This window comes from Pelophylax lessonae (assembly GCF_965119305.1).
Source record: "Pelophylax lessonae genome assembly, chromosome: 2".
NCBI lineage: Eukaryota > Metazoa > Chordata > Amphibia > Anura > Ranidae > Pelophylax > Pelophylax lessonae.
This window is the reverse complement of record NC_138769.1, coordinates 701715732-701740082: the sequence shown is the minus strand read 5'-3', so window position 1 is coordinate 701740082 and position 24351 is coordinate 701715732. Positions and strand designations below refer to the sequence as shown.

The following is a 24351-nucleotide window of genomic DNA, read 5'->3' as shown; positions in this document are numbered from 1 at the left end:
ATCCCGGCCAGCTCTCCTATAGCCGCATGCCCGCATCCACCGCCAGCAAGGATGCATCTTCACTGCCTCACTGGAGCCTCCATTCCTCCATTCTGCAGTACAAGAGTGTGTAGGCACCTCCTGGGACAGACTCTCATGGGGCCCCCCTCGACCACGGGCCCTCGGGCAGTGCCCGACTGCCCGAATGATCAGTCCGCCCCTGGTTTGCACAAAAGGTATCAGGTCTACAAACTATGTGATATTTTTATGTCATTTTTATTTATTTAATTTTACTAGTAATGTCGGTGATCTGAGATTTTTAGCGGGACTGCGACATTGCAGAGGACAGATTGGATCCCTAACTGACATTCTTGACAATTTTGGGGGATATAAACAAAAAAAAGTCCACAATTTTGAAAAAAAAAAAAAAAAACTATACTTTTTACTTTCTGCTAGAAGGCATAGCCAATAAAAAATGTAATCAATCACATTTCTTCATTTTAGGCCAATTTTGTATTCTGCTACATACTTTTGGTTAAACAAAATCCCAAAAAGTGTATATTCAGTGGTTTGCGTGAAAGTTATAGCGTCTTCAAACTATGACAAATCTGACCCCTAACTGACACTTTTTGGGGACCAGTGACATTATTAAAGTAATCAGTGCTAAAAATATGCACTGTTACTGTACTAATGACACTGGCAGGGAAGTAGTTAACATCAGGGGTGATCAAATGGTTAAGTGTGTCCCTAGGGGGTGCTTTCTAACTGTGGGGGGATGCACTGACTGGGAAGAGACAGAGACCCGTTTTTACAAGGGTGTACTTTTAATAAACAGAGAAAAGCCGTGATTCTCAGGATCACGACTGATCTCTGGTGTGTACTGGTATAGTTAGCTGAGATGAAGAGCAGAGAACATGTTCTTCTCTTCTCATCACAGTACATGACCGTTCTGTCACAAGTGGCCAGTTTAGAAAAGTGAGATCTGAAGATCTCACAGCTGTTATTCTGAAATATCTCCATTCCAGATTCCCCAGCTCAGATGTGGAGAATCAGGGAGAGAAGCTGGTGTAATTAATTAGAGGAAGAAGAATCTTTCTTCCTAAATATCAGCACCAGTGGGTTCAAAATTAATAATAATGTGCGTGTGTATATATATATATATATATATATATATATATATATATATATATATACACACACTGTATGTACTGGTGTATATACATATATACTGTATGTACTGGTGTATATACATATATACTGTATGTACTGGTGTATATACATATATATATATATATATATATATATATATATATATATATATATATATATACATACATACATACATACAGTGCATTGCAAAAGTATTCGGCCCCCTTGAACTTTTTGACCTTTTGCCACATTTCAGACTTCAAACATAAAGATATAAAACTGTAATTTTTTGTGAAGAATCAACAAGTGGGACACAATCATGAAGTGGAACGAAATTTATTGGATATTTCAAACTTTGTTAACGAATAAGAAACTGGAAAATTGGGCATGCAAAATTATTCAGACCCTTTACTTTCAGTGCAGCAAACTCTCTCCAGAAGTTCAGTGAGGATCTCTGAATGATCCAATGTTGACCTAAATGACTAATGATGATAAATAGAATCCACCTGTGTGTAATCAAGTCTCCGTATAAATGCACCTGCACTGTGATAGTCTCAGAGGTCCGTTTAAAGCGCAGAGAGCATCATGAAGAACAAGGAACACACCAGGCAGGTCCGAGATACTGTTGTGGAGAAGTTTAAAGCCGGATTTGGATACAAAAAGATTTCCCAAGCTTTAAACATCCCAAGGAGCACTGTGCAAGCGATAATATTTGAATGGAAGGAGTATCAGACCACTGCAAATCTACGAAGACCTGGCCGTCCCTCTAAACTTTCAGCTCATACAAGGAGAAGACTGATCAGAGATGCAGCCAAGAGGCCCATGATCACTCTGGATGAACTGCAGAGATCTACAGCTGAGGTGGGAGACTCTGTCCATAGGACAACAATCAGTCGTATACTGCACAAATCTGCCCTTTATGGCAGTGTTAATTTTGGCAGCAAATTTCAATTTAGTTTTAGTCTTAGTCTTAGGACTAAAATGGCATTTTAGTTTTAGTCCCATTTTAGTCTTCTGCAAGTGTTTTAGTTTTAGTCGTATTTAGAACTCCAGTATATTTTAGTCGACTAAAACTCATTTTAGTCATCTATAATCAAATGGGTGTAGTTCAATTGTAATTTGTAATGCATTAATTAAGCATTTCTCTACAATTTCCAAACTCATTATATACTACTGCTGGTCCTGGAGTGAAAAATCTAATATGTTATTATTTATGCTTTGAGCATGCACCAGTGTTAATTTTTGGCAGCAAATTTTGATTTAGTTTTAGTTATAGTCTTAAGACTAAAATGCCATTTTAGTTTTAGTCGTATTTTAGTCATCTGAATTGTGTTAGTCGACAAAAACGTTTTAGTCGGTTTTAGTCGACGAAATTAACACTGCTTTATGGAAGAGTGGCAAGAAGAAAGCCATTTCTTAAAGATATCCATAAAAAGTGTTGTTTAAAGTTTGCCACAAGCCACCTGGGAGACACACCAAACATGTGGAAGAAGGTGCTCTGGTCAGATGAAACCAAAATCAAACTTTTTGGCAACAATGCAAAACATTATGTTTGGCGTAAAAGCAACACAGCTCATCACCCTGAACACACCATCCCCGCTGTCAAACATGGTGGCAGCATCATGGTTTGGGCCTGCTTTTCTTCAGCAGGGACAGGGAAGATGGTTAAAATTGATGGAAAGATGGATGGAGCCAAATACAGGACCATTCTGGAAGAAAACCTGATGGAGTCTGCAAAAGACCTGAGACTGGGACGGAGATTTGTCTTCCAACAAGACAATGATCCAAAACATAAAGCAAAATCTACAATGGAATGGTTCACAAATAAACATATCCAGGTGTTAGAATGGCCAAGTCAAAGTCCAGACCTGAATCCAATTGAGAATCTGTGGAAAGACCTGAAAACTGCTGTTCACAAAGCCATCCAACCTCACTGAGCTCGAGCTGTTTTGCAAGGAGGAATGGGCAAAAATTTCAGTCTCTCGATGTGCAAAACTGATAGAGACTTACCCCAAGCGACTTACAGCTGTAATCGCAGCAAAAGGTGGTGCTACAAAGTATTAACTTAAGGGGGCTGAATAATTTTGCACGCCCAACTTTTCAGTTTTTTATTTGTTAAAAAAAGTTTGAAATATCCAATAAATTCCGTTCCACTTCATGATTGTGTCCCACTTGTTGTTGATTCTTCACAAAAAATTACAGTTTTATATCTTTATGTTTGAAGCCTGAAATGTGGCAAAAGGTCGCAAAGTTCAAGGGGGCCGAATACTTTCGCAATGCACTGTATATATATATATATATATATATATACTGTATGTATATATGTATATATATACTGTATGTATATATGTATATATATACTGTATGTATATATGTATATATATATACTGTATGTGTGTGTCAGAACATGTCATTACAAGTTCTTTTAAACTTTGGTTTCACTTTTTAAACCTGGCGGCACTGTAATCTCACAATCTCGTGAGATTACAAGCAGTCCACCCAGTTATACAGGGATCTCGGCTATTTTCAGAGGAAAAACTTCTCCTCTGATCACCCTGTGAGAAGTGAAGTTCTCCGCCTTCTAAACTGGGTGCCAGAGGAGATCATTTTTCTCTGAGAACTGCCGAGAAGTGAACTGAGAGAAAACTTCTCAGTTTATTAAATGTACACCAAGATCTCCATCTTGTCCCTTTGCAGAATGGCGATCTGCCTTGTTTACATGGGCAGATCGGCGTTCTGCTTCTCCCAGGGATGATCGCCGGACCCGTTGATTGACATCCCCGCTAGCCAATCGTGGCGCGATCACGCCTCTGGCAACGCAATGGCGCCATCTAGTGGCTATTGAACGTTGTTTCTTGCAATATCGTACACTTTGCCGCAGTATATACACAGCGGCTGGTTGGCAAGTGGTTAATTGAACAAACTGAAGCTAGCAGTTGATTGGTTACTATGCACAGCTGCACCAGATTTTGTGTGCCCCAGTTTTAGTAAATCTCCCCCATAGGCTAACATCCTAGTGTTTTGAGGCAGACGCCCCTAGCAGCAGCACTAAAAATGTCCCATGTACATAAGGGCTTGTACAAAGCAAACACCCCCATCCATCCATGTCTCCATGCTTTATTTTGCAGAGAAATCACTTTGAAAAGCATTTTTGGCCCTGGCATTCTTGAGTAAGGGCAGATGAATTATGTGGCATTTACTTCCTGGAATCCATCTGCCCTTAGCTCAGGCAGGCAGGAAGGAGTTCTTAGCTAAGAAAGCCCCTCTTCCCCTTCTGAAGACTCCTAGGATGTATGACATCATTTTGGCCCAGAAACCCGGAAGTAACTATAGAAATGTAAAAGAAAAAAAAAAGAAATGAAAATAGTCAATATTAATTGAGAGAGTTTAGTTCCACTTTAACCACTTGCCGACCGGCAGCAGTGCATATACTGTGGCAGGTCGGCTCTGTCCCATAAAATGATGTAACTGTACGTCGCTTCGCAGGACCACATGTGGGGGCGCGCACGCCCATTCACCACAGGGGAAGCCAATTTGTGGGTCCGGTGGCCGCGACTGCCGTCTGGCACCCGCGATCACTCCCCATGGAAACAGAACAGCCGTCTCCCTTTGTAAACACAGCAGACGGCTGTTCTGTCATTAGTGAACACGGGGATCCTGTGATCCTCTTATTTAGAAACACGGATCTGTGTTCATTCCATGAGCCCATCACCCATACAGTTAGAAAACACCCCCTAGGGACACATTTAACCCTTTGATCGCCCCTGGTGTTAACCCCTTTCCTACCAGTGTCATTATTACAGTAAAAGTGCATATTTTTAGCACTGATTACTGTAGTAATTATTATTATTATTATACAGGATTTCTATAGCGCCAACAGTTTGCGCAGCGCAATGTCACCGGCAGTGTTGGAAGTAACTGCGTTTAAGTAAACGGCGTTACTTAACGCAGTTACTTTTCAGGGTAACGAGTAATCTATCAGATTACTCATTGTCTCCCTGTAACTCCGCTGCCGCTACTTCCGGCTGCGTTACGCCGTTACCGCAATTACATCTACCGCCACTAGATGGCAGTAGATGTAATTGTATTCCCCCGGCCCTCTCCGGGTCCTCTATGACCGCTGTCCGCGGTCCTGAAGAGAGAAGATGAGGTGACTCATCGAGTGATTCACGTGACATCACGGCGGCGCTGTCTCACTCACAGGCACGGCAGCGGCAGAACAGCGCACCAGCACAGCAGCAGGAGGACAGGGGAGAGCGGACATAGAGTCCGGCGGCGATCCCATCATCCTAGTCCTACCCAGCCAGGCCTATTGCCGCCCACCCACAGTGCCAGTCTGCCAGCCCAGTGCACTGCCAAATAAAATATACAAGGAAGTGTACACAAGTACTAGTCTCTCACTCTCTCTCTAGTAGTCAACCAGTGGCAGCAGGGCAGTAAAGTGTTACAGACCAGCAGTCAGTTTAACGATATAGCCCAGCCCCAGGCCAAGAGGAGACTCCACCACCAGTCCACCACCACCGCAGGGCACTGGGAAGCAGCCAGCAGGAAGACCACCACCAGTCCACCAACGAGTCCAGTCCAACACACACAGCCAGCCCAGAGGAGGAGAGAGGCACAGAGACAGGCAGGCCTGGAGGCCTGCAGGAGGAAGGAGCCAGAGGGACCCGGACAACAGTGTGCCTGCCAGGCCAGAGGCCACACCACCACCAGCAAGCCCAGCACAGCAGGTAACAAAAAAAAAAAAAAAACCTCACAGACAGGACTCAGACCCCCCACCACCACCCACCAGCCACCCACCATACCACCACCAGTGTGCCACGTCACCACCAGTGTGCCAAGCGCCCATGCCACCACCAGCCAGGCAGCCACCCACCACCAGTGTGCCACACCCACGTCACCACCAGTGTGCCGCCCAAGTCACCACCAGTGTGCCAAGCACCCACGCCACCACCAGTGTGCCACGCCACCACCAGCCAGGCAGCTGCCCCCCTCCAGTGTGCCACACCCACGTCACCACCAGTGTGCCACACCCACGTCACCACCAGTGTGCCACGCCACCACCAGTGTGCCACGTCACCACCAGTGTGCCAAGCGCACGTCACCACCAGTGGGCCATGCCACCACCAGTGTGCCACGTCACCACCAGTGTGCCAAGCGCCCACGCCACCACCAGCCAGGCAGCCGCCCACCACCAGTGTGCCGCCCACGTCACCCCAGTGTGCCAAGCGCCCACGCCACCACCAGTGTGCCATGCCACCACCAGCCAGGCAGCCACCCACCACCAGTGTGCCACGCCCACGTCACCACCAGTGTGCCACACCCATGTCACCACCAGTGTGCCACGCCACCACCAGTGTGCCACGTCACCACCAGTGTGCCAAGCGCCCACGCCACCACCAGCCAGGCAGCCACCCACCACCTTTGTGCCACGCCCACGTCACCACCAGTGTGCCACACCCACGTCACCACCAGTGTGCCACGCCACCACCAGTGTGCCACGTCACCACCAGTGTGCCAAGCGCACGTCACCACCAGTGGGCCATGCCACCACCAGTGTGCCACGTCACCACCAGTGTGCCAAGCGCCCACGCCACCACCATCCAGGCAGCCGCCCACCACCAGTGTGCCGCCCACATCGCCACAAATGTTCTAAAATACTGTATATAGTGTTTCTATTCTTCCATCAGTTAATATAAACATATTTGCTATTAAAGATGTTATAGAACGTAATTGCATTATAGAATATTAAAAAAAAAAAGTCAGTTACTTTGCTGAGTAACTAATTACTTTTTCTATGTGGTAACTGAGTCAGTAACTCAATTACTTTTTGGGAGAAGTAATTTGTAACTGTAACTAATTACTTTTTTAAACTAAGATGAGCAACACTGGTCACCGGTCCCCCTAAAAGTGTAAAAAATGTCAGTCAGGGGTCCGATCTGTCCGCCGCAATGTTGCAGTCCCGCTAAAAATCGCTGATCGCCGCCATTACCAGTAAAAAAAATAAATAGAAATTACATAAATCTTTCCCCAGTTTGTAGCCGCGATAACTTTTGCGCAAATCAATCAATATACTTTTATTGGGATTTTTTTTTACCAAAAATATGTAGCAGTATACATATTGGCCTATAAAGGATGAAAATTTTTAATTTTAAATTTATATTTTTTTGGGGGGGGGGGGGGGATATTATATAGCAGAAAGTGAAAAATATATATTTTTTTTTTTTCAGAATTGTCGTTCTTTTTTTGTTTATAGTGCAAACAATTAAAACCATACAAGTGATCAAATACCACCAAAAGAAAAAACTTTATTTCTAGGGAAAAAAGGACATAGATTTTATTTAGGTACAGCGTCAAATGATCAATAACCTACAATTGTAAATTATGATTGTAACCTATCGATTGAAATCCACTTCCCCATGTGTGGCACAATAATCGAATAGTTAACTATAGAACGATTATTCCTATCAGAAGAGATTGATTGGCAAAAGAAAATCAATAATTTATTGGCGTTTGGCCACCATATGAGAGTAATTCCCATCACTTTGGAGAAGTTTCCTTGCACTTTCAGATGTGTCACCAGCGCACGAAAAGAAGGGAATGGGGCACAAAAAATAAACTGACGGGTTTAAACCGTTTCCTATTCTATCCTTACATACAACCTGTGCTGTGCCCACACTAGGCAAAATAGCAGGTTTCCAGGCATTATAAGCTAATTGTATTTACCTTCTCCGTGTTTCCCTGGATCCCCCATCAGAGGAAACACAGCCAACTTCGATGAGTCATCCATTGGCACCGTACCCGACTCTAACCCATCCAGAGAATTCTACCCTCACTCCACAGATTTCTGAAAGGTTACTAAAAAACATTGTTGATGCTGAATTGTATACCCCATCTCTGGGCAAATATCTCCCCGACCACCATCCCTGCTTTTCACATTTAAATAAATAAATAAATAAATAATAATAATAATAATAATAATAATAATAATAATAATAATAATAAAAAAAAAAAAATGCTTCTATATAAAAATATATCAGTTAATCATAATTCTTCTCTGTTTTTCATTATGATGCTGTGCAGGCTTCTGCAGTCTAAGAGGACTCCAACAGCCAATAGGAAATGTCCACGTCTCCCAGTTCTCGAAAACAATATAAGCCGAAATTCTCTGCACTAAACCTTTTCACTCGATCTTAGCTGCTGTGTTATATTATTATTATTATTTTTATTATAATACATTTAATAATTATATTATAATTATGTATTATTATAATACAGTTAATACAGGTAATAATTATAATTATATTAATTAATTATTATAATACAGTTAACCACTTGCCGACCGCCGCACGACTATCTACGTCGGCGGTCAGCCCCTCACAGGCAAACTAACGTAGGTCTACGTCGCTTGCCTGTGAGCGTCTAGGGAGCGAGCGCGCGCCGCCGGAGGCGCGCTCCCGCTCCCGCGTGGTCACGGACCCCCCCGCGCGTGTGACCAGCGGACCCGATGTCCACCGGCCACTCGGCGATCGGCGGGGGAGAGGGAGAATGTCAGGCAGTTTGTGTAAACAAGCCACCTGTCATTCTCCTCGCTGTAAAGACACTGATCACTCGGATCTAGTATGTAGATCCGTTGATCAGTGTCCTTACAGCTGAAGCCACAGCCAATCACAGTAGAAAGCACGCCCCTAGGGACACACACAGCCCCTCCCTCCCAAATAAAGTTAACCCCTTCACTACCAGTGTATTTTTACAGTAACAGTGCATATGTATAGCACTGATTACTGTAGAAATGTCACTGGTAACCCCAAAAGTGTCACAAATGTCAGTCAAGGGTCCGATCTGTCCGCCCCAATGTCGCAGTACCACAAAAAAAAAAAAAATCGCAGATCGCCGCCATTACGCGTTAAAAAAAAAAAAACAACAAAAATCTTTCCCTTTGTTAGTAAACGCGATAACTTTTGCACAAACCAATCAAAATACGCTTTTTGCGATTTTTTTTACCATAAAACAAATTGGCCGAAAATGTTAAAAGATTTTGATTTTTACATTTTTTTGGGGGGAATTTCATATAAAAAAATGTGAAAAATATTGCTATTTTTGCAAAATTGACACTCTTTTTTTGTTTATAGCGCGTGATCAAAAAATCGCACAGGTGATCAAATACCACCAAAAGAAAGCTCTGTTTGTGGGAAAAAAAGGACGCCAAATTCGTTTAGGTACAGCATCGCACGACCGCGCAATTGTCCGTTAAAGTCACGCAGTGCCGAATCGCAAAATACCCCCTGGTCAGGAAGGGGGTAAAATCTTCCGGGGCTTAAGTGGTTAATAATAACAGTTTGCACAACACTTTTACAAAGTTAAGGCAGACAGTACAGTTACAATACAATTCAATACAGGAGGAATATGAGGGTCCTGCTCATAAAAGCTTATATAAAAAAAAAAAAAAAACAATATCCAATACATATAACACACAGGTCTGTATAATCAAATCCTTAAACTCAATACCAGTGTTTCTCAACCTTTTTTCAGTCAAGACACCTCCCGACAGAGTCCGTTCTGCTCAGCGGGGATCGATCCGCCGATCCCCGCTGAGCAGGCGGATGACAATTCCATCTTCACTCACTGTGTCATATCCCCCCTGTCCTCTATGGGGAGATCAGATGATAATGGACCGCCTGTTCGTTCTCATCCGATCCGATCCTCCAGACGGATGGAAAATAGGGTTTCCATCCGTCTGGATTTCACGGACAGGAACAGATCGATAGCAGCGGGTGTCAGCGGACATGTCACCGCTGACACCCCCTGACCCACAGGGATGCATGGAGCATCCGATCAGGTCTACCTGAAAAACTGACAGGCGGATCGGATCACCTGTGTGAAAGGGGTCGTAGTGTAACTGAACAGCAGCCTTTATCCACACGCTGGTTTGGATACAATTTTTGGGCAATTATTAGGCAATTTGCCAAGGCACCCCTGAAGAAACCTCAAGGCACCCTGGTTGAAAAAGGCTGCTCTATACCTAGAAAATGTATGCATATATTGTATATCCCATACTCTCACACATACAAGTAAGCCTCATATATAAAACAAAGCTTGTAAAATAAGATATTCCCATATCAAGGTAATGTAGGGATGGGCCGCCGCACATGCTTGTAGGTGTATTGGCCTGGGTGCAATCCTATCCCTATCAATAAAGAATATTAAATAATAAATTCCCCTGCCCAAAAAATGTTTGCTGCAATGTCTATAGGTAGGAGATGTATATAATGCCATCTAGTGGTCAAATTACAGAAGGCATGTACCAATGATTGCCTATTTGATGCCACAGTCACCAATCTTAAAGAGTAACTCCACTTTTGTTGAGAAACAAAATACCATTCCCTTTTGGGTGATCTATAAACATTGCAAGTATTTTACCAAATGTTGTTGCAGATTCCTACCTTCTGTTATTCTGAAGAAGTAGCTATTTGTCTGTCTATGTCCATGTGGAAAGAGAATTTGTACGGGAGTGATTTTATAAATTATCAGTTGCTGCACCTGCAGCGCTCTAATGAGGAAAGTGGCAGGGTCTGTATCCCTTTAGACGGGATTTCCCTTTAAGAGTATCTCACTAAAAAATGGTATTTTAGTTGCAGTGGATCCCTAAAATCTGACTTGTATCGTGCAGACTTCAGAGAGAATCAGTGAGCCAATCACACAAGCAGGAAATTACATTTCTGGTGGGGTGCTCCGTACACCATCTGTGTACAGAATGCCTCTAGGTTGCCATATTGCATTACATTTTACAGAAAATTACAGAGCTGCAGGTGAAAAAGAAAAAGTAAATTTTAGTAACATTCAATTACAATGTCACAATTGGAAGAATGGTCAAACATTCCCATAGACACACTCCTAAACCTTGTGGTCAGCCTTCCCAGAAGAGTTGAAGCTGTCATAGCTGCAAAGGGTGGGCCAACTCAATATTGAACTCTAAGGACTAAGACGTCATTAAAGCATATCGTGTAAAGGCAGGCGTCCCAATACTTTTAGTAAAATAGTGCATCTCATACCCTTATTTTCATACAGAATGGATCCTCGGTGTACACTGCTAAATATAGCGGTGATTATGGATGGGTGGATGAATGTTTTACACTAGTTTGCACCATTCATTTTGTATAGCAATTGCTGCTCATGGCTGATTGTGCCATGTTCCCTCTGGGGATGAGTTGGATTTACTGCTACAGGGCGGCTCTCCTGTGCAGTAAAACTGCTATGGGGCAGTCAGTAACTGGTTAAAGGTGCACCCCTGGCACTAGTGAGATCGAAGCAGAAGCTGTTTGCCTTCACACTCTCTAATTGAAGCTCTGTATGACCCTGCGTGAGATGGGCAGGAAGAGAGGAGAAGGAGTCAATGCGCAGACTTATTTTTTAGTGTACAATTTGAGATACTTTCTTTTTTTTAATCACTTCCAGCCCAAGGACTTTGAGTGGGGATATCTGAATGATGCCTGCAGACGGCGATTTCCTGCACCGTATGAACAATCATAGTGGCAGTTCAGCCGCTTGATCGTTCTTACAGGGGGGAGGGAGGCCGCTGCCCTCCGGTGCTTCTACCGGCTTGTCCATGCAATCGGCGGAAGTTCTCCAGATGGTCCCCGGCAGTCTCTATTACTCTCGGAGGCCCGGGTACGACGTTATGACGTCACGTCCGGGCTGGCAGTTGTAAATACTGCAGTGTACTCCGCAGGAAAGACAGAGATCATGTTTTTTTTTTTTTTTAAGATCTCAGTCTTTCCTGCCTAGAGGAGAGATGTGGGGTCTTATAAACCTCACATCTCTCCATAAAGAGGACCTGTCATGCCCTATTTCTATTACAAGGGATGTTTACATTCCTTGCAATAATAATAAAAGTGATCAAAAAAAGAAAATTGAAAGGGAAAGTGTAAAAAAAAAAAGAAAAAAAAAACAAACAAGAAATTTTTTTTTAAAGTGCCCCCATCTGTGCAAGCACGCAGAAGCGAACGCATACGTACGTTGCGCCCACATATGTAAACATCATTCAATCCACACATATGAGGTATCGCTGCGAACGTTAGAGCAAGAGCAAGAATTCTAGTCCAATAACTCCTCTGTAACTTTAAACAGGTAACCTGTAAAAAAATTTAAATCGTCGCTTTAAAGCGAAGTTTGGCGCATTCCACAAGTGTTAATTCATTAAACAGTTACCCCCCCCCCCCAAAAAAAATGCATTTGAAAAATTGCTGCGCAAATACCGTGTGACATAAAAAGTTGCAACGACCGCTACTTTATTCCCTAGGATCTCTGCTAAAAAACGTGTGTGTGTGTGTGTATATATATATATATATATAAGTAAATAAATGTTTGAAGGTTCCGAGCAATTTTCTAGCAAAAAAAAGATTTATACATGTAGGAGAGGAGGGCCAGAATAGGCCTGGGATGGAAGTGGTTAAACTGAGCAGCTAAGAAAAGACAGGTAAACATAAAATGGCGCACAGAGCGCACTCTGCTGGCTGTAAAAATAAATATGAAGTATTCATGTACAGTTCCATTTTACCCCACTGTCCTCCCCCCCCCCCCATCAGATGACACTGCTGACCTCCCCACCCCCAACAATCCAACACTTCTGTCCCTTACACTAAAAAAGTTTCTGTTCTGGAACAGGCACATTTTTGCTAGTTAAATATTTTTAAACAGTTACAGAAGGTAAATGAAGATGATTATATATATATATATATATATATACATATATATATATATATGCAAAACACCTGATGATAGTGAACATAATGGGGTTGATTTGCAAAAAAAATTAGAGCGTAAAATCGGGTGCAGCTCTGCATAGAAACCAATCAGCTTCCAGATTATATTGTCAAAGCTTCATTGAACAAGCTGAAGTTAGAAGCCGATTGGCTACCATGCACAGCTGCACCAGATCCTGAGTAAACCAGTTCTAGTAAATGAACCCCAATGAATAGACTGAGGTCAGAATGTACCTTTATAGGAAAGTAGTCTCTTAGGTATCGCCAGACCGCATGTCTCTGCAGAAAGTTGCTCCTCCTCCCTCCTTGGCTGGGGGTGTCCCAGTCTGTAAACCACCAGATCCCGTATAGAACACTGATTATCCAGAAGCGGGTGAAGAGCAGAGCGAAGAATAGGATAATGCAAGTCTGTGCTGCAGGAGAAAACATCACAATGAGAACAGATAATACTGATAAAGTACAAGAAATCGCAGCATGTCTGTATCAATCATACTTTTGCTGAATTGAAACATTGTTACTGGACATTGTAACATAAATACACGTGATATCATTAATTAAAGCGGAGTTCCAGCCAAAAATGCAAATAGATCTTAGTTCCGGTTCACACATATGCGATGCGGGAACCCTGCAAATCCACTGCGGGTTCCCGAATCACACTCGGCTTGCAGGCAGCTCACACAGCCATATGCGAATCACTGGGGGTGTCAATACAAAGTTAACGACACCCAGGGCCGGCCTTTTGGTCGTGCGAGCTGTGCGGCCGCACAGGGCGCCATGGGCAACAAGGGCGGCGTGTGGCCATCACAGCTCGCAGAAGATCAGGCGATTCAGGCCGCACAGTGGGAGGTAAGCGGCGACCGCGGCCTGGACAGGGTTAACACAGGCCATGGCCGCCACTTACCTCCCGCTGTGCCCCGGTCTCCTACTGCTGCAGTCTGAGGTGAGCTGTGTATCACACACAGCTCAGCCTCCAAACCTTCCACGCTGACAGATCCCTCCTCCCTGAAGGGACGCCAGAGGAGAGATCGTCAGCTCCTCCTCACCCGCCCCTTCTCCTCCCGCCCCGCCCACACTCCCTGGGCATGTGTGGGCGGGAATTTTAAAGAAAAAAAAGCTGCAGACAGCGTGAGGTAAGGGAGGTCTCTCTCCTTCAAGAAATGTAAGGGGGGGGGCTCTGTGTGAGGGGGGCTCTGTGTGGAGGGTCTGTGATGTAAGGGGGGCTCTGTGTGGGGGGGGCTCTGATGTAAGGGGTCTGTGATGTGGGGGGCTCTGTGTGGGGGGGCTCTGATGTAAGGGGGCTTTGTGTGGGGGGTCTCTGATGTAAGGGGGGCTCTGTGTGGGGGGGCTCTGTGATTTAAGGGGGGCTCTCTGATGTGGGAGGGCTCTGATGTAAGGGGGGCTCTGTGTGGGGGTCTGTGATGTAAGGGGGGCTCTCTGATGTGGGGGGCTCTGTGTGGGGGGGCTTTGTGTGGGGGGCTCTCTGATGTAAGGGGGGCTCTCTGATGTAAGGAGGTCTCTGTGTGGGGGGTCTGTGATGTAAGGGGGGCTCTCTGATGTAAGGGGGTCTCTGATGTGGAGGTCTCTGATGTAAGGTGGGCTTTGTGTGTGTGTAGGGGGTCTCTGATGTTAGGGGGGCTTTGTGTGGGGGGGTCTCTGATGTGAGGGTGGCTTTGTGTGGGGGGCTCTCTGATGTAAGGGGGGCTCTGTGTGGGGGGTCTGTGATGTAAGGGGGGCTCTCTGATGTAAGGGGGTCTCTGATGTGGAGGTCTCTGATGTAAGGTGGGCTTTGTGTGTGTGTAGGGGGTCTCTGATGTTAGGGGGGCTTTGTGTGGGGGGGTCTCTGATGTGAGGGTGGCTCTGTGTGGGGGGGTCTCTGATGTGAGGGGGCTCTGTGTGGGGGGTCTCTGATGTAAGGGGGCTCTGTGTGTGGGGTCTCTGATGTGAGGGGGGCTTTGTGTGGGGGGGTCTCTGATGTGAGGGGAGCTTTGTGTGTGTGTGTAGGGGGTCTCTGATGTTAGGGGGGCTTTGTGTGGGGGGTCAATGATGTGAGGGGGGCTCTGTGTGGGGGGGTCTCTGATGTTAGGAGGGCTTTGTGTGGGGGGTCTCTGATGTGTGGGGGGGTCTCTGATGTAAGGGGGGCTTCTGTATTTACAAGTGACAGCTTGTCTTGCAGTGGCTTCCATAGATCTGATCTCCGAGTGGCTCCCACTGAGTGCAGGATGAAGACCAGGGAGATGCAGGTACCCGGGGTGCAGTGGGGATACAGACACTCCTATTGGATGATCTCCCTGCAAGCCAGAGAGGCAGAGCCACCCACGGTGTGCGGAGAGGTACTAGAGAAGAAGACGGATGAAATTGAGATGTGGATGGGGGATGCAGAGGTAAGCAGCTGTGGAAGAAGGCTGAGCTCTGTTCTCTATGTGTAGTGCACTCCCGAACTCTGCACATGGAGCACCCCTAAACTTTGCACTCTGTGTATAACCCCACCAAACTCTGCACTCTGTACATAATGCACTCCTGGTATTTAATGCCACTTTAGGACCCTCCTATTGTTATTGAAATTTGACCATACCCACTATTTGATGCAGTTTGGAAAGTGTATGTGTCGGAGGGAGGGGGGTTTTGGGGGGGTCTTGGTTGAGTTCCTGCACCTATTTTCTGAGAAAAAAAGCCCTGGGTAAATGTACTTACTCTTTGGCCACCCCATCTACCACATCCAACACACCACATAAGTTCTACCCTACAATACCTCACCCATCAATAATGCTGATCTGTGATATATGGACCCACATGAAGGATGTCCCTGAACTACAAGGAGATTAAAGAAGGGCGATAATATTAATAAGGGGGATAGAGGACCTCAGCTATAATCATAGGTGTGCGCAGCCCATTGCATTATGGTGTGCACCCCAAAGCTCAAACACACATTCATGAGTGTATATACAGTATCTCACAAAAATGAGTACACCCCTCACATTTTTGTAAGTATTTTATTATGTATTTTCATGTGACAACACTGAAGAAATGACACTTTGCTACAATGTAAAGTAGTGAGTGTACAGCTTGTATAACAGTGTAAATTTGTTGTCCCCTCAAGAAACTCAACGCACAGCCATTAATGTCTAAGTCGCTAGCAACAAAAGTGAGTACACCCCTAAGTGGAAATGTCCAAATTGGGCCCAAAGTGTCAATATTTTGTGTGACCAACATTATTTTGCAGCACTGCCTTAACCCCCTTTGGCATGGAGTTCACCAGAGCTTCACAGGTTGCCATTGGAGTCCTCTTCCACTCCTCCATGGTGACATCACAGTGCTGGTGGATGTTAGAGACCTTGCACTCCTCCACCTTCCATTTGAGGATGCCCCACAGATGCTCAATAGGGTTTAGGTCTGGAGACATGCTTGGCAAGTCCATCACCTTTACCCTCAGCTTCTTTAGCAAGGCAGTGGACGTCTTGGAGGTGTGTTTGGGGCCGTTCTGTTGGAATACTGTCCTGCGGCCCAGTCTCTGAAGGGAGGGGATCATGTTCTGCTTCAGTATGTAAATACATGTTGGCATTCATGGTACCCTCAATGAATTGTAGTTCCCCAGTGCCGGCAGCATTCATGCAGCCCCAGACCATGACACTCCCATCACCATGTTTGACTGTAGGCAGGACACACATGTCTTTGTACTCCTCACCTGGTTGCCACCACACACGCTTGACACCATCTGAACGAAATACGTTTATCTTGGTCTCATCAGACCACAGGGCATGGTTCCAGTAATCCATGTCCTTAGTCTTCTTGTCTTCAGCAAACTCTTTGCAGGCTTTCTTGTGCATCATCTTTATAAGAGGCTTCCTTCTGGGATGACAGCCATGCACACCAATTTGATGCAGTGTGCGGCGTATGGTCTGAGAACTGACAGCCTGACCCTCCACCCCTTCAACCTCTGCAGCAATGCTGGCAGCACTCATACGTCTATTTCCCAAAGACAACCTCTGGATATGACGCTGAGAACTTGCACTCAACCTCCATGGCGAGGCCTGTTCTGAATGGAACCTGTCCTGTTAAACCGCTGTATGGTCTTGGCCACCGTGCTGCAGTTCAGTTTCAGGGTCTTGGCAATCTTCTTATAGCCTAGGCCATCTTTATGTAGAGCAACAATTCTTTTTTTCAGATCCTCAGAGTTCTTTGCCATGAGGTGCCATGTTAAACTTCCAGTGACCAGTATGAGAGAGTGAGAGCGATAACACCAAATTTAACACACCTGCTCCTCATTCATACCTGAGACCTTGTAACACTAACTAACATGACATCGGAAAGGGAAAATGGCTAACTGGGCCCAGTTTGGACATTTTCACTTAGGGGTGTACTCACCTTTGTTGCCAATGGTTTAGACATTAATGGCTGTGTGTCTAGTTATTTTGAGGGGACAGCAAATTTACACTGTTATACAAGCTTTACACTCACTACTTTACATTGTAGCAAAGTGTCATTTTTTCAGTGTTGTCACATTAAAACATATAATAAAATATTTACAAAAATGTGTGGGTGTACTCACTTTTGTGAGATACTGTATATGGCAGTAGAGCAGTGGACAGTGTCAGTAGGGCAGAGGTTGGTATCAGTAGAGCAGTGGATGGTGTCAGTAGGGCAGAGGTTGGTGTCAGTAGAGCAGAGGTTGGTGTCAGTAGAGCAGTGGATGGTGTCAGTAGGGCAGAGGTTGGTGTCAGTAGAGCAGTGGACGGTGTCAGTAGGGCAGAGGTTGGTCTCAGTAGAGCAGTGGATGGTGTCAGTAGGGCAGAGGTTGGTGTCAGTAGAGCAGTGGATGGTGTCAGTAGAGCAGTGGACGGTGTCAGTAGAGCAGTGGACGGTGTCAGTAGGGCAGAGGTTGGTGTCAGTAGAGCAGTGGACGGTATCAGTAGGGCAGAGGTTGGTCTCAGTAGAGCAGTGGACGGTGTCAGTAGGGCAGAGGTTGGTCTCAGTAGAGCAGTGGACGGTGTCAGTAGGGCAGAGGTTGGTCTCAGTAGAGCAGTGGATGGTGTCAGTAGGGCAGAGGTTGATCTCAGTAGAGCAGTGGATGGTGTTAGTAGGGCAGAGGTTGGTCTCAGTAGAGCAGTGGATGGTGTCAGTAGGGCAGAGGTTGGTCTCAGTAGAGCAGTGGATGGTGTCAGTAGGGCAGAGGTTGTTCTCAGTAGAGCAGTGGACAGTGTCAGTAGGGTAGAGGTTGGTGTCAGTAGAGCAGTGGACAGTGTCAGTAGGGCAGAGGTCGGTCTCAGTAGAGCAGTGGACAGTGTCAGTAGGGCAGAGGTCGGTCTCTGTAGAGCAGTGGACAGTGTCAGTAGGGCAGAGGTTGGTCTCAGTAGAGCAGTGGACAGTGTCAGTAGGGCAGAGGTTGGTCTCAGTAGAGCAGTGGACAGTGTCAGTAGGGCAGAAGTTGATGTTAGTAGGGAAGAGATTGATGTCAGTAGTTTATTTTAACTATTTTTTTAATATAACTTTTTTACAATTTTATTATTTTTTACAAGTTTTTTTTTATTTTTTTTAATAATTTATAATAGTTATTTTTATAATTTTTTTAGGAGCTCTGTTGGGGGGCTTCCCTGAGTAGTGGTATCAGCTGTTTGGCAATGGACTGTTGTGAAAGTGGACTGTTCCTCAGTGTCCCCTCATCCAATGCAAGGCTGAAGCCCTTGCAATGGTCTTGATAATGTCAGAGGATCTTAGACTGCCAGGGTGCAGGGGAGAAGAGTAGGGATGATCGAACGGTTCGGGTCCACCATCGGTTCGGCCCGAACATTGGGTGTTCGAGGTTCGGCCGAATTTAGAACTTTTTGCCCAAAAAGTTCGGAATTCAGCAACCAGAACCGCCCAAAATGCAATGCTTCAGGAAATGGGCTTTAAAAGCCCGTGATTGGACCAGAACCATTAGCAAAAGCCAATTGAGGGGGCAGGAGAATGCTAGGAATGTGATTGGAGTGACTAGGGGGTCCCTAGACCAATCATTAGTGAATACGCCCCCCAGTATATAAGATCGCCCCCGCCATATTCCCAGCATTGTTATACTGGACATGGAAGAGAGTGGAAGCAGTTCTGTTAATTTTACTTTAAAAGTGTCATTTAGCTATTTTTAGTGTGAGGAAAGGGATATCTAGTGTAGTTAGAGTGCTCCTTTACACTTAAGTTAGCTTCAAAAATTTAGTTTCTGTAGGGAAAGTGTTAAGTGTAAGGGGACCGTAGTGTAGTGTAGGGTTAACTGACAGTGACTGCTATGGCAGGGTGACAAAACCCTTCCATAGCAGGGTGACCGCTATAGAGAAATGATCATTTCTCTGAATAGCTTCGGAACTGGAATATGGCTTCTCACCAGCCAAGCATTTTTTATGCTGCAGGGGCTGCCACTGCCAGTGCTTTTTTGAGGACATGTTTGATGTCAGACATGACATCTGAACATGTGTATAGGGGGTATATATACACATATATGTCTGAATATATACCCCTAGACATATATAGGTGTGATAGTAGCAGAAATAAATGCTTGCGCTAATGAAATCATTTACAGTAATATATTTCTGCTACTATCACACCTATATATGTCTAGGGGTATATATTCAGACATATATGCCTATATATACCCCCTATACACATGTTCAGATGTTTTGCCTGCCTCAAAAGAACCCCAAAAAATGCCAAAAAAACGCTAGCGTCAAAAAAAAAAAAAATGCTCAGGTGTTTTTTTGCTGGCATTTTTTGGGGGGTTTTGGAGGCAGGCAAAACATCAGAACTTGTGCACAGTACCACTATACACAAGTTCAGATGTTTTGCCTGCCTCAAAAGAACCCCAAAAAAACGCTAGCGTCAAAAAAAAAAATGCCCAGGTGTGTTTTTGCTGGCATTTTTTGGGGGGTTTTGGAGGCAGGCAAAACATCAGAACTTGTGCACAGTACCACTATACACAAGTTCAGATGTTTTGCCTGCCTCAAAAGAACCCCAAAAAATGCCAAAAAAAACGCTAGCGTCAAAAAAAAAAAATGCCCAGGTGTGTTTTTGCTGGCATTTTTTGGGGGGTTTTGGAGGCAGGCAAAACATCAGAACTTGTGCACAGTACCACTATACACAAGTTCAGATGTTTTTCCTGACTGCAAAGAACCCAAAAAAATGCCTGCTATTAAACCGGCAAGGTGTTACAGCAGAGAAGCCATATTCCTGTGCTTAAAGTTTTCTAATACAAACGATCTTTTTTTTTATGGTTCTGGACATGCTACAGAGCTGAAACTTCACATGTACACTTTTTAGACCCCCCAGATACTAAATCCAAAGTAAAAATAAAAAAAAATCTCTTTTTTTTTTTTTTTTTTAATTTTTCAATAATTGGCTTTTTTATCAAAAATGACAATTTTTAAGAACTTTTTTTGTGTGATTTTGTGTCTGGGGGGTCTAAAAGGTGTACCTGTGAAGTTTCAGCTCTGTAGCATGTCCAGAACCCCAAAAAAAGATCATATAAGTGTAAAAGAGGGGTCCCACCATCCCTGCTCTACTGAAAAATGATCTTTTTTCTGGTTCTGGACATGCTACAGAGCTGAAACTTCACAGGTACACTTTTTAGACCCCCCAGACACTAAATCCAAAAAAAGTCATGCCTGCCTCCAAAAATGCCCGATAAATGCAAGAAAAAGCGCCGTAGAGAAGCCGTATTCCTGTTCTAATAAAAATTATAAGAAAATGCTAATTTTTGGGGGGTTCTGGACATGCTACAGAGCTGAAACTTCACAGGTACACTTTTTAGACCCCCCAGATACTAAATCCAAAGTAAAAATCAAAAAATCTCTTTTTTTTTTTTTTTCTTTTTTTTATAATTTTTCAATCATTGGCTTTTTTATCAAAAATGACAATTTTTAAGAACTTTTTTTTGTGTGATTTTATGTCTGGGGGGTCTAAAAGGTGTACCTGTGAAGTTTCAGCTCTGTAGCATGTCCAGAACCAGAAAAAAAGATCATATAGGTGTTAAAGTTAAAGGAGGGTCCCGACCCACATCCCTGTTCTACTGAAAAATTATCTTTTTTTTTTCATGGTTCTGGACATGCTACAGAGCTGACACTTCACATGCACACCTTTTAGACCCCCCAGATACTAAATCCAAAGTAAAAATCAAAAAATCTCTTTTTTTTTTTTTTAATTTTTCAATAATTGGCTTTTTTATCAAAAATGACAATTTTTAAGAACTTTTTTTGTGTGATTAATAGTTAATGGGGCATGACCCAGAACCCTAGGCACTTTTTAGGGGCATTTATTGGGTTTTAGGGCTTAAAAATTGTGTTTTTTGATTACAGAAGTTCGGGTCCCATTGATTTCAATGGGGTTCTGAAATCCGAACCGAACTTTCGTGAAGTTCGGGTGTTCTGGTCGAACCGAACTTTTCAAAAGTTCGATCATCCCTAGAGAAGAGGTCTAGCAGCACAGAGGAGCCTGGGAGCAGAGCACCAGGTAGGGGAAACTACTTTACCTGTCCCCCTAGACATACAAGCAGTTAACCTTTGCAGTGTAGATCCACTGCAAGTGCAGTTTTTGTTTTCCTGGAGTTTAGCTTTGTTTTTTTCTAAAGGTAACTTTATTAATACTTCTAAGGTAGCACATAAACAAGAGAAAAAGAAAAAAGATCCATAAAGTATATGTGAGTGATACATATACAGCATACATTTTAAGTTTATACTGCAAGCAAAAAGTGCACCCATAAGTCTAAATGTGTGTAAAAATAACTAAATGAAGCAAAAAAAAAAAAAAAAGAAGAAGAACCCTAAACAGTAACTATCTGGTGACTTAAAGCGGAGTTCCACCCTAAAATTAAACTTACCTCCATCTTCTCGCTCCGGGGTCACCTGAAAAACAAATGGATAACCGCAATTTTTTTTTTTTTTTTTTTACTTACTTTGTTTAGAAGAAAATATACTTACCTTACTTCCTCTTCCTCCCCTCTTCGGCCACGGCGATTCGTCACTTCCTGGCTTGCAATGATTCCTGGGAGCTGAAAGTCATCGCTCCCAGGAATCAATGCGCCTGCCCCGGCCCCGACGTCGGTTCCGGTGCAGGCGCCGTCATACCTTGCTAAACAGCTTCTGGGCATGCCCAGAAGTTGTGCAGGGATGACGCTGCGGCACCGGAAGTGACGGTGGGGCCGGTGCAGTGCATCGTGGGACAGAAGAAGATGGAAGAGGACACAGAAGAGGATCGCGCTGGCTTCAAGCTGCCCACACCTAAGATGGCAGCGCTGGACAATACATTTTCAGGGTAAGTATTTCTTCTAAAAGGTAAGTGCAACCCGGGACAGATCAGAGGCTAGCCATTGTGGAATGCACTAGCCCTGGCTGTCCCGGGGGTATTTTTATTAAAAAAAAAAAACTTTCCAAGTGTGGAACTCTGCCTTAAGCATTCTCATGTGTGACAGTCTTCATTTAAAGATTTAACAGGTAGGGGGCACATAAAATAGAAAACCGGGGAAGAGATAGCACTCATAAAAGGCACACAACACTTTATAATGTTAAAACTAATATTCTATAAAGTTTTCTTCCAACACCAAAGCTCTATGCAAGAACAAAAGCACTTAAAGCAGTTGTATACTGAGTAAAAAAAAAAAAAAAAAAAACACTGCACGACAAAGGCATAATCAGCTATTATGCATCATTATGAAACACTTACCTTAAAACGAAGCCCCGACACAGTCGCCTGGACAATGCTAAGGGGCTGTCATGTTGCCTCGGCGTCTCTTCCTGGTTCTGCGGCTCCGGCGCTGTGAGTGGCCGGAGCCACGATGATATCACTCCTGCGCATTCATGTTTCACTTTCCGGCAAGGTCCGGCAAGGAGCTCTAAAGGTCCGCCGGACCTTCAAAGCGCATGCGCCGTTGACATCAGCGGCTGCATGCGGGGCGAATATCTCCTAAACCGTGCAGGTTTAGGAGATATTAATTGTACCTACAGGTAAGCCTTATTATAGGCTTACCTGTAGGTAAAAGTCATATAGCGGAGTATACTACCGCTTTGAATCTCTAGATCACATGACACAGCCCAATCCATCCCAACCATAACTTATCACATTTTTTAGGGCATCCACAAGCAAGATAAGTTCATTTATACATTGGTAATGCCTTGTTAATTAGGTCAACCCAAGATTATAAACAAGGAGGATCTGGCCTCTTCCATTGCAGTACAAATGTTATTTTTAGCATTAAAAAAATAAAAGATGAAGTAGAGACTTTTGAGATTTTCTAAGCTCCTGCTCTGCCAATGCCCCCAATAGGCAGCAGGTAGGATTATATATATTGGGCAAGGCCAGCTTCTCCCCGATAAACCAACATACAGTATATCACTCCTAAATGTGCACACCATGGGGCAACTCCAGATCATTGACATCTAGAGCAGCCTGGAGACGGGCCCCTTCCCATTTTATAAAGTCTATAAGGTGTGTAATAAATCCTATGGAGGTACTTCAATCGAATGAGTTAATCTCCTTCAACGCTAACCCCATTAAGCTGAGCCTCCACTACTTCCACCTACACTTCATCATCCAATTCCTATATATCAGATGTCCATTGCCTTTTAATTTTCTCCATCCACAGAGAAGAATCAACCAGGAGGCGAGAATAGTACCTGGAGCAGGGCCATCTTACCAAACGGGCATGTTGGGCAGTTGCCCGGGGGCCCCACTTGCCCAGGGGGGCCCCACCTGCCCAGTGACACAGCCCCAGTCAAGCATTAGTCCTGATTCCCGTGTGCATCCTGCCACTAAACTTAGCAGGTGGCAAGCGCCTGTAGGCCGTGCGCTCCTGTCAGACCACTTGGGCCGAGGAGGGGAAGCCCACAACTGCAGGAATGGCTGTCCGCCTCCACAGGAACAGGCACACACAGGATAGTCGAGTCTGACTCCCGTGTGTGTGTTCACCGTACCCAGCCGCCGAACTTGGAAGCTGTCATTAGCCTGCCACTGCTGTACCAATAAATATTGCCTTATCGATAATTTGTATTTTTATTCTCATGAGTGATTGTGTAGGCGGGGCCCCAGTGCACTGCATTGCCCGGGGCCCTTTAATGCTCTTAAGATGGCACTGACCTGGAGATTAATTTAGTGTGGTCTTTGTGCATTAAACTCTCTCTGGGCTGAAGGCACACTACCCACAACCAAACTGCGTTGCCATCGCACGTCTGAGCTGGGTATACTGGAATTGATAAGAGAGTTCAGCTTTAACCACTTCCCGACAACCCGCCGCCTTTTTTAGTGCGGCAGGGTGGCTCTCCTGCGCAAACCGTTGTAGGTCTATGTCAGTAGCGTGTGGGAAGCTAGGAGGCGAGCGCGTGCCGGCGGCGGCGCGGTCCCACCCCCACTCAGCAGCGGGGAAGCCGATGCACGGGTCAGGCAGCTCCGATTGCCGCCTGCAACCCGCCATTGCTCTTCGCTGAGAGAGAAGGATGGTCAGCTGTTGTAA

At 44.7% G+C, this 24351-nt stretch overlaps 1 protein-coding gene across 1 annotated transcript in view; it reads right to left on the bottom strand.

The window, feature by feature from the left end:
* Positions 1-24351, bottom strand: part of MOGAT2 (monoacylglycerol O-acyltransferase 2) — a 115000-nt gene that overhangs the window by 79154 nt on the left and 11495 nt on the right. Inside the window, exon 2 of the mRNA XM_082246663.1 lies at positions 13125-13303. Within this exon, the coding sequence (XP_082102789.1) occupies positions 13125-13303 (179 nt within the window). The remainder of the gene's footprint in view (positions 1-13124; positions 13304-24351) is intronic.